At 57.0% G+C, this 10640-nt stretch overlaps 1 protein-coding gene across 1 annotated transcript in view; it reads left to right on the top strand.

Moving 5' to 3' along the window:
• The first annotated feature begins 5299 nt into the window (after positions 1 to 5299).
• Positions 5300 to 10640, top strand: part of STXBP5L (syntaxin binding protein 5L) — a 1741945-nt gene continuing 1736604 nt past the window's right edge. Inside the window, exon 1 of the mRNA XM_078656640.1 lies at positions 5300 to 5533. Coding sequence (XP_078512766.1) covers positions 5315 to 5533 — 219 coding nt within the window. The 5' untranslated portion in view covers positions 5300 to 5314. The remainder of the gene's footprint in view (positions 5534 to 10640) is intronic.

Below are 10640 nucleotides of genomic sequence, written 5' to 3'. Positions count from 1 at the left end.
GTTTCGTTCAGAAAATGAAGTTCTTCAGGACATTTCAATCCACCAATCCATATATTTCCATTATCCCAACGATCATGACAAGTCTGGTCAGTCATATTATTACCGTTCAAATTTAGTTCTTGATATAATTCATTCCCATATTTTGATCATGCACCTACTGCATCCACATATAATGGGTAAGTTGTACCCGAAACCGTGTCTCACTTGGTAACAGGCATTTCACATCCCAACTGGCTTTTACCATAATACTACAAATGCAAGTCACAAACCTATGAATGGAAATGTATACCTCTCTTAATCTTCCCTTATGCTGTATGAGTTTACAACTAAGGGGCTGATTCCAATCTCGCTCAGAAGGGCTCTGAACGAGATCCAGCCGGAAAAAGAAAGAGCCAGACGAGTGTTTTCCGACCGACCCGTATAGCTGTATGGTGAGCAAGTACGATGCGAGAAACGCAAAGTCGCTGACCGAATCAATTCTGGGTCCGAACCACTTCGTACGTCTCGTCCGTAAGCAAACAGTGCCGTGCAATGGAGGCAATTTCCGACCAAGCCAGTACGATGCACGAGTCCGACAGCTGGATCGAGTCAGAGCCTCCAACACGTAAAAGGTCCGGGAAATTGAATTCGAGGGTCCGCGCCGGACTACCCAACACCCCTAGTCGTACGAGTTGATTACAGGGGGGGAGCCAAGGGTCCCCCCTACACATGCATGTACGGTGCGGATGGCTCAGACGCATCCCCACTACGCCATTGTTCGCACCGTACCCATTCAGTGAATGGCAGCTCGTGTACACATCGTACGACCGGCTCCTTTTGACTTAAATGGGAGGCCGAGCGCCCCGAGTCTGTCAGCATACGGCTGCATCGTTCTCTTGCTACTTTTGCTCTCTGCTCTCTCTGGTGCTTCTCTTTCTTTCCTCTATCCGCTCTCCGTGGTGCTGAACTCTCTTTCCTCTGGCCGCTCTCCCGGGTTCTTGTCCATCTATGCTCTGGCCGCTCTCCTTGGTGCTGATCTCTCTATGCTCTGGCCGCTCTCCCTGGAGCTGATCTCTCTTTCCTCTTCCCACTCTCCCGGGTTCTTATCTTTCTATGCTGCGGCCGCTCTCCCTGGTGCTGATCTCTCTGTGCTCTGGCCGCTCTCCATGGTGGTGATCTCTCTGTGCTCTTTCACTCCTGGCTCTCCTGCTACTGATGCTCTCTGCTCTCCCTGGTGCTGATCTTTCTATGCTCTAGTCGTTCTCCGCTCTCCCTGGTTCTGATCCCTCTATGCTCTGGTAGCTCACCCTGGAGCTGATCTCTCTCTGCTCTGTCTGCTCTCTCTGGTGCTGATCCCTTTCTGCTTTAGTCGCTTTCCCTGGTGCTGTTCTCATTATGCTCTGGCTGCTCTCCCTGGTGCTGATCCCTCTCTGCTCTGGCCACTCTACCTGGTGCTGATCTCTCCCAGCTCTGGCCGCTCTCTGCTCGCCATGGTGATGCTCCCTCTCTCTTGTCTGGCCGCTCTCCCTGGTCCTAATCTCTCTATGCTCTGGCGGTTTCTGCTCTTAAGACTGCTGATCTCTCTGTCTCTCTCTGCTTTCCACGGTGCTGATCTCTCTATGTTCTGTCCACCCTCACTGGTGCTGATCTCTCACTGTCTGTTCTTCCTGTTTCTGATCCCACTATGCTCTGGCTGCTCTCCCTCATGCTGACCTCTCCTTCCTTTGGCAGCTCTCCCTGGTGCTGATCTCTCTTTGCTCTGGCCGATGTCCCTGGACATGATCTCACTCTGCTCCGGCCGCTTTCCCTGGTGCTGATCCCTCTCTGCGTTGGCCGCTCTCCCTGGTGGCTGATCTCACTCTGTTCTCCCTGGTGCTGATCCCTTTCTGCTTTGGCCACTCTCCATAGGGCTGATCTCTCTCTGCTCTGTCTGCTCTCCCTAGTTTTGATCTCTCTTTCCTCTTGCCCTTCTCCCTGGTGCTGACCACTCTCTCTTGTCCGGCCGTTCTCCATGGTCCTGATCTCTCTATGTTCTATCCGCTTTCTGCTCTCCAGGGTGCTGATCTCTCTGTGCTCTTTCACTCCTGGCTCTCCTGCTAATGATGCTCCCTGCTCTCCTTGGTGCTGATCTCTATGCTCTAGTCGTTCTCCGCGGGAAACATCATTTACCACGAAGGCATTACCACTACTAACATTTACCACGTGACACTTACCACGCAGGGTGCCTTCCACGCAGGGTGCCTTCCACGACGTCTTTACCACGGGCTGGGGGGGAGATGTGGTATTCCTTCGAGTCGTTCTGCGTGGGCTTGGGGGGCAGAGGGGGGCTGGGGGGGTCTCCCCCCCCAAAAATAACAAGCGGGGGGCAGAGGGGGGGCTGGGGGGGGTCTCCCCCCCAAAAAATAACAAGCAGTTTACTTTAAAAAAAAAAAACGAACATAATTTTAAAAGAAAAAGGAAAGAGCCTCCCCCAAAGACGTGCCGTGTACGTCAAAAAAACAGTCCTTTTTTTATTTTGGTATACGTGTTTTGACGCTTGTTTCAATGGAGGATGGAAGTAAGGGCTCGTAGAGAAAGACGTGCAGGTAAGACGTTTCTAGGCGTAGTAAAATCCTACGTTGTAAATACCAGCGTGGTAAAGCCACTTGCGATGTAAAATTCGCGTGGTAAAGCCATGCGTGGTATTTGAAATCGTGGTATAATCATATATTCGTTCTCCGCTCTCCCTGGTTCTGATCTCTCTTTCCTCTGGCTGCTCTCCCTGGAGCTGATCTCACTCTGCTCTGGCCGGTCTCCATGGTGCTGATCTCTCTCTGCTCTGTCCGTTCTCCCTGGTGCTGATCTCTCTTTCCTCTTCCAACTCTCCCGGGTTCTTATCTCTCTATGCTCTGTCCGCTCTCCGTGGTGCTGATCTCTCTGTGCTCTTTCGCTACTGGCTCTCCTGCTACTGAGGCTCTCTGCTCTCCTTGGTGCTGATCTCTCTATGTTCTGTTCTCTCTATGCTGTGGCCACTCTTCCTGGAGCTGATCTCTCTTTCCTTTTCCCACTCTCCCTGGTGCTGATCTCTCTATGCTCTGGCCACTCTCCCTGGTTCTGATCTCTCTTTCCTCTGTCTGCTCTCCCTGGTTCTGATCCCTCTATGCTCTGTCCGCTCTCCCTGGTGCTGATCTCTCTTTTCTCTGCCTGCTCTCCCTGGTTCTGATCCCTCTATGCTCTGTCCGCTCTCCCTGGTTCTGATCTCTCTTTCCTATTTCTGCTCTCCCTGGTCCTGATCTCTCTCAGCTCTGGCCGCTCTCCCTGGTGCTGATCTTTCTTTCCCCTATCTGCTCTCCCTGATGCAGATGTCTCTTTCCTCTGTCCACTCTCCGCTGTGCTGATCTCTCTATGCTCTAGTCGTCTCTGCTCTCCCTGGTTCTGATCTCTCTCTGCTCTGGCCACTCTCCCTTGTGCTGATCTCTCTTTCCTCTGTCCGCTGTCCGCGGTGCTGATCTTTCTTTCCTCTTCCCACTCTCCACGGTGCTGATCTCTCTCTGCCCTGCCTCTCCCGGCCCTCCGCGCGCTGATCTCTCTTTCCCCTGGCCGCTCTCTCTGGTTCTGATCCCGTCTCTGCTCTCCCTGGTACTGATCTCTCTGTGCTCTGGCCGCTCTCCGCGGTGCTGATATCTTTTTCCTTTGGTCGCTCTCCCTGGTTCTGATCCCGTCTCTGCTCTCCCTGGTTCTGATCCCTCTCTATGGTCCGGCCGCTCTCCCTGGTTCTGATCCCTCTCTATGGTCCGGCCGCTCTCCCTGGTTCTGATCCCTCTCTATGCTCCGGCCGCTCTCCCTGGTTCTGATCGCTCTCTATGCTCTGGCCGCTCTCCCTGGTTCTGATCTCTCTCTATGCTCTGTCCGCTCTCCCTGGTTCTGATCCCTCTCTATGCTCTGGCCGCTCTACCTGGTTCTGATCTCTCTATGCTCTGGTCGCTCTCCCTGGTTCTGATCCCTCTCTATGGTGTGGCCGCTCTCCCTGGTTCTGATCCCTCTATGCTCGGGCCGCTCTCCCTGGTTCTGATCACTCTCTATGCTCTGGCCGCTCTCCCTGGTTCTGATCACTCTCTATGCTGTGTCCGCTCTCCCTGGTTCTGATCCCTCTCTATGGTCCTGCCGCTCTCCCTGGTTCTGATCCCTCTCTATGGCCCGGCCGCTCTCCCTGGTTCTGATCCCTCTGTATGCTCCGGCCGCTCTCCTTGGTTCTGATCTCTCTCTATGCTCTGGCCGCTCTCCCTGGTTCTGATCACTTTCTATGCTCTGGCCGCTCTCCCTGGTGCTGATCCCTCTCTCTGCTCTGTCCGCTCTCCCTGGTTCTGATCCCTCTCTATGCTCTGGCCGCTCTCCCTGGTTCTGATCTCCCTTTCCTTTGCCGCTCTCCCTGGTTCTGATCTCTATGCTCTGGTCGCTCTCCCTTGTTTTGATCTCTATGGTGTGGCCGCTCTCCTTGGTGCTGATCTGTATGCTCTGGCCGCTCTCCCTGGTTCTGATCTCTATGGCCCTGCCGCTCTCCCTGGTTCTGATCTCTCTATGCTCTGGCCGCTCTCCCTGGTTCTGATCCCTCTCTATGCTGAGGCCACTCTCCCTGGTTCTGATCCCTCTCTTTGCTCTGGCCGCTCTCTCTGGTTCTGATCTCTATGGTCTGTCTGCTCTCCCTGGTTCTGATCTCTATGCTCTTCCCGCTCTCCTTGGTTCTGATCCCTCTCTCTGCCCTGGTCGCTCTCCCTGGTTCTGATCCCTCTCTATGCCCTGGTCGCTCTCCCTGGTTCTGATCCCTCTCTATGCCCTGGCCGCTCTCCCTGGTTCTGATCTCTATGGCCTGCCCGCTCTCCCTGGTTCTGATCTGTATGCTCCGGCCGCTCTCCCTGGTTCTGATCCCTCTCTATGGCCCGGACGCTCTCCATGGTTCTGATCCCTCTCTATGCCCTGGTCGCTCTCCCTGGTTCTGATCCCTCTCTATGCCCTGGCCGCTCTCCCTGGTTCTGATCTCTATGGCCTGGCCGCTCTCCCTGGTTCTGATCTGTATGCTCCGGCCGCTCTCCCTGGTTCTGATCCCTCTCTATGGCCCGGTCGCTCTCCCTGGTGCTGATCTCTCTCCGCCCTGCCTCTCGCTGCCCTCCGCGCGCGCCCCTCTGCGCTCCCCACGGTGCTGCTCCTCGCGCCCCGCGCTCTGCGCCTGCGCCGGCGGCGGCGGCGGCGCGCTGACGTCAGTCGGGCGGTCGCAGGCTGGCTGCCGGCTGCAGAGCGCGGAGCTCCCTCCCCGGCCGCGGCTGCCGCACTCCGCCCGCTCGCGCGCTCGCTCGCTGCCATGAAGAAGTTCAATTTCCGCAAGGTGCTGGACGGCCTGACCGCCTCGAGCCCCGGCGGGGGCGGCGGAGGAGGGGGCGGCGCCGGGGGCGGCGCGGGCTCCGCGGGGGCGGGGGCCGCGGGGGGCGCGCTGTACCCGGGGGGCAGCGCGGCCGCGGTCTCCCCCCGAGAGCTGGAGGTGCAGGAGACCCTGAGCTCGGACCACTTCCAGCTGTGCAAGGTGAGAGCCCCGGGGGCACCGCTGGACGCTGGCAGGGGAGGGCGAGTGACGGTTGGGACGGTTTGGGGTGGGGGGGTTGATTAAGAGACTGATGGGACTGGGGAGGGGGCTGAGTGAAATGAGGGGGAGAGGGAGAGGGGGCCCCTGGGCACATCACTGTCCACTGTGAGAGGGGAGAGGGAGTGACGGTTGGGACGGTTTGGGGACGGGGTGGGGGGGGGGGGGGGGGTGATGAAGAGGCTGATGGGAGGGTCTGGGGCTCAGAGACATGAAGAAGAGACTGCTGGGAATAGACCCTGGGGAAGGGTGGGGGGGCTGGCGAGGGAACAGGGAGTGACTGTTGGGATGGGGAGGGGGGCTGATAAGAGACTGATGGGACGGGGGGCTGAGTGAAATGAGGGAGGGAGAGGGGGGCCCTAGGCACATAACTGTCCACTGTGAGACTGGTGAGGGGGGGGGGGTTCGATGAAGGGGCTGATGGGACTGCTGGGGGGGGGGCTCAGTGACTGGGAATAGACCCCTGGGCACACCACTGTACACTGTGAGAGGGAGTGACTGTTGGGACGGGGGGGGGGGGGTTGTAATATTTTCATAGGTCGATGAAGACACTGATGGGACTGGGGTGGGGGTCAGAGAAAGGAGGAAAAGACTGCTGGGAATAGACCCCTGGGCACATCACTGTATACTGTGTGGATAGGTGCGAGGGAATAGGGAGTGACTGTTGGGTTGGGGTGGGGGGTTGATTTACAGTCTGATGGGACTGGGGGGGCTGAGTGAAATGAGGGAGAGACCCCTGGGTACTTCACGGTACACTATGAGGGGGTGAGGGAAGAGGGAGTGACTGTTGGGGGCTGATTAAGAGACTGATGGGACTGGGGAGGGGGGGGGAGCTGAGTGAAATGAGGGAGGGAGAAGGGGCCCTTGGCACATCACTGTACACTGTGAGAGAGAAGAGGGAGTGACAGTTGTGACGGGGTGGGCGGGGGGGGTTCGATGAAGAGGCTGATGGGACTTCTGGTGGGGGGGCTCAGAGACATGATGAGGAGACTGCTGGCAATAAACCCCTGGGCACACCACTGTACACTGTGTGTGGGGGGGGCGGCGAGGGAACAGGGAGTGACTGTTGGGGTGGGGTGGGGGTTGATTAAGAGACTGGTGGGACTGGGGGGGCTGAGTAAAATGAGGGGGAGAGGGAGAGGGAGACCCTGGGCACATCACTGTACACTGTGAGAGGGAGCGACAGTTGGGAGGAGGGGTTGTAATATTTTCATAGGTCGATGAATACACCGATGGGACTGGGGTGGGGGGTCAGTGACAGGAAGAGACTGCTGGGAATAGACCCCTTGGCACATCACTGTATACTGTGAGAGGGAGTGACTGTTGGGATGGGGTGGGGGGTTGATAAGGGACTGATGGGACTGGGGGGGATGTCGGTGACAGGAAGAGACTGTTGGTAAAAGACCCCTTGGCACATCACTGCATACTGTGTGGGGAGGGGCGGGGAAACAGGGAGTGACTGTTGGGGTGGGGTGGGGGGGTTGATTTACAGTCTGATGGGACTGGGGGGGGGGGCTGAGTGAAATGAGGGAGAGACCGCTAGTGGGTAGGCCCGTAGGCATATCACTGTCCACTGTGAGAGGGGACCGGGAGTGACTGTTGGGATGGGATGGGTTGGGGGGGGGGGTAAATTGAGAGACTGATGGGACTGGGGGGGACTCAGATCCATGAGGAAGAGACTGCTGGGAATAGACCCTGGGGCACATCACTGCATACTGTGAGAGGAAGTGACTGTTGGGACGGGGTGGGTGTCGCTTAAGAGACTGATGGGACTGGGGGGGGGTCAGTGACATGAGAAAGAGACTGTTGGTAAAAGACCCCTTGGCACATCACTGTATACTGTGTGGGGAGGGGCGAGGGAACAGGGAGTGATTGTTAGGGGGGGGTCGATGTAGAGACTGATGGGACGCGGGGAGGGGGCTGCTTGACATGAGGCTAGACCGCTGGGGAATGACCCCTGGACACATCACTGTACACTGTGAGACAGATGGTTGAGGGAAGAGGGAGTGACTGTTGGGACAGGGGGGAGGGTGGGAGGGACTATGAAGAGATTGATGGGACCTGGAAGGGGGGGGCACGATGAAGAGACTGATGGGATTTGAGTGACACGAGAGAGAGACTGCTGGGGAGAGACCCTGTGCACATCACTGTACGGGCGGGGGTCCGAGGGAACAGGGAGTGACCGTTGGGAGGGGGGGGGGTACGATTAAGAGATTGATTGAGACGTAGGTGGGGGCTGTGTGACATGAGGGAGGGACCCCTGGGCACATCACTGAACGCTATGAGGGGGCGAGGGAAGAGGGAGTGACTGTTGGGGGGCACGAGGAAGAGACTGATGGGACGTGGGGGGGGGTTGGGTGATATGAGGGAGAGACTGCTGGGGAGCGAGCCCTGGGCACATCACTGTACACTGTGGGGGGGGGTGAGGGAAGAGGGAGTGACTGTTGGGACGGGGGGCTCGGTGAAGAGACTGATGGGACGTGGGGGGGGGGGTTGAGTGACATGAGGGAGAGACTGCTGGGGAGAGACCCCGTGGCAAATCACTGTGAGAGGGGTGAGGGAAGAGGGAGTGACTGTTGGGACAGGGGGGCACGGTGAAGAGGCTGGTGGGAGGTGGGTGGAGGTTGAGTGACATGAGGGAGAGACTGCTGCGGGAGCCCCCTAGGCACATCACCGTGAGAGGGGCGAAGTAGTTACTGTTGAGAGGGGGAGATGAGACTGGCGGGTGGGGGTTGAGTGACATGAGGGAGAGACTGCTGGGGAGAGACCCCGTGGCAAATCACTGTGAGAGGGGTGAGGGGAGAGGGAGTGACTGTTGGGGGGCACGAGGAAGAGACTGATGGGACGTGGGGGGGGGGGTTGGGTGATATGAGGGAGAGACTGCTGGGGAGCGAGCCCTGGGCACATCACTATACACTGTGAGGGGGGTGAGGGAAGAGGGTGTGACTGTTGGGACGGGGGGCTCGGTGAAGAGACTGATGGGACGTGGGGGGGGGGTGAGTGACATGAGGGAGAGACTGCTGGGGAGAGACCCCGTGGCAAATCACTGTGAGGGGGGTGAGGGAAGAGGGAGTAACTGTTGGGACGGGGGGTGAGGTGAAGAGACTGGTGGGAGGTGGGTGGAGGTTGAGTGACATGAGGGAGAGACTGCTGCGGGAGCCCCCTGGGCACATCACCGTGAGAGGGGCGAGGGAGTTACTGTTGAGAGGGGGGCACGGTGAAGAGGCTGGTGGGAGGTGGGTGGAGGTTGAGTGACATGAGGGAGAGACTGCTGCGGGAGCCCCCTGGGCACATCACCGTGAGAGGGGCGAGGGAGTTACTGTTGAGAGGGGGAGATGAGACTGGCGGGTGGGGGTTGAGTGACATGAGGGAGGGACCCCTGGGCACATCACTGTACACTGTGAGTGGGGTGAGGGAAGAGGGAGTGACTGCTGGGGGGCACGATGAAAAGACTAATGGGGCGTGGGGGTGGGGGTATTGGGTGACATGAGGGAAAGTCTGCTGGGGAGTGAGTCCTGGGCACATTACTGTAAACTGTGAGGGGGTGGGGCAAGAGTGAGGGTCTGTTGGGACGTGGGGTGGGGGCATGAAGTGACTTTTTAATGTTTTATGAAGCTGTTATGCGCATATCTTAGTAATTTTAAACATTTGAGTAGTATGTGATGTATGTTTACATAGGATTGGTGGGTCCTTGCATTTTTACTGTTTGAATGTACTGTATAAATTGTACACTTATATCTTAGTAATTTTAGAAAAAAATTGAGTAGTTTGGTATGATGTATGTTTAAATAGGATAGGTGGGTCCCTGTTCTTTTATCTTTTTAATGTACTGTATAAATTGTATACTTTTATGATTAATTTTTTATCGAATAAAGTAAACTACCATTTGGTACCATTTGGTACGACGAAGAGACTGATGTTACGTAGTTGGTGCTGAGTGACATGAGGAAGAGACTGCTGGGGAGAGACCCCTGGGCACCCCACTGTGCTGAGTTGGAGGGAAGAGACAGCAGAGCGAGGGAGGAAGGAGACAAGAGTGACTGCTGAGTGCGGCTTAGGTGTCAATGGGAAGGAGGAGTGACTGCTGAGACGACGGTGGGTGGCATAGGGTTGGAGGGAGAGACTGCATGGGGGAGACCCCTGGGCACATCAATGTGCAGTGGGAGTGGGCATAGACTTCAGTGCGAGGGGAAATGGACTGGAGATATGGGACTGGGTGTCACTGGGCAGGAGGCAACATCTTCTGGGGAGAGGTCCCTGGGCACATCACTGTGTAGAGTGAGAGGGAACGACTGCAGGACGAGGGAGTAGTGAGTAACTGAAGGTGGTTCTCATCTGGCAGCAGGGAGAGACTGCTGGGGAGAGACCCCATGGCACATAACGGCACAGCGTGAGAGGGCAGAGACTACAGGGCAATGGAAGAGGGCACTGTTGAGACTGGGGTGGGTGCCATGGGGCAGGAGGCAGAGACTGCTGGGGAGTGACCCCTGGGCACATCACTGCACAGTGTGAGAGGGCAGAGGCTGCAGGACAGTGAAAGAGGGTACTGTTGGGACTGGGTGAGTGCCATGGGGCAGGAGGCAGAGACTGCCGAGGAGAGATACCATGGAGATGCCGTGGAAAAGTGTGGCTCAATGGTTAGAGCGGCAGACCCTGAGGCAGAGGTCTGGCCCGGGACCAGGGTTCAATTCCCGCCTCGGCTGGTCTTGGGCTCAATTTCCTTGGACCTGATAATTCTCGCCTCGGTGCCTATTCTAATCATGGGTCCCACTCTGCTAACTCTGGGCAATAGCTTGCTTAATCTCCACACCGGCCCCAACAGCGCTTGGATGCCTGGCTTCACCTTGGGGGTGCCCAGGAGTGGGTATTTCACAGGGAAAAGCCAAGAAGGGTTCCACAGCGGTATGCGTACAGCTCCAAGACACCTCAGGGTATAAGTGCACTATACAAGTACGAATTCATTTCATCATTTCATACACTGTGAAAGGGCAGAGACTGCTGGGGAGAGACATGGCACATCACTGTACAGTTTGAGAGGACAGAGCCTGCA

This window comes from Lissotriton helveticus, chromosome 8, assembly GCF_964261635.1.
Source record: "Lissotriton helveticus chromosome 8, aLisHel1.1, whole genome shotgun sequence".
Lineage (NCBI taxonomy): Eukaryota > Metazoa > Chordata > Amphibia > Caudata > Salamandridae > Lissotriton > Lissotriton helveticus.
Note: the sequence above shows the minus strand (reverse complement) of the source record. Positions and strands in the feature narration are given on the sequence as shown.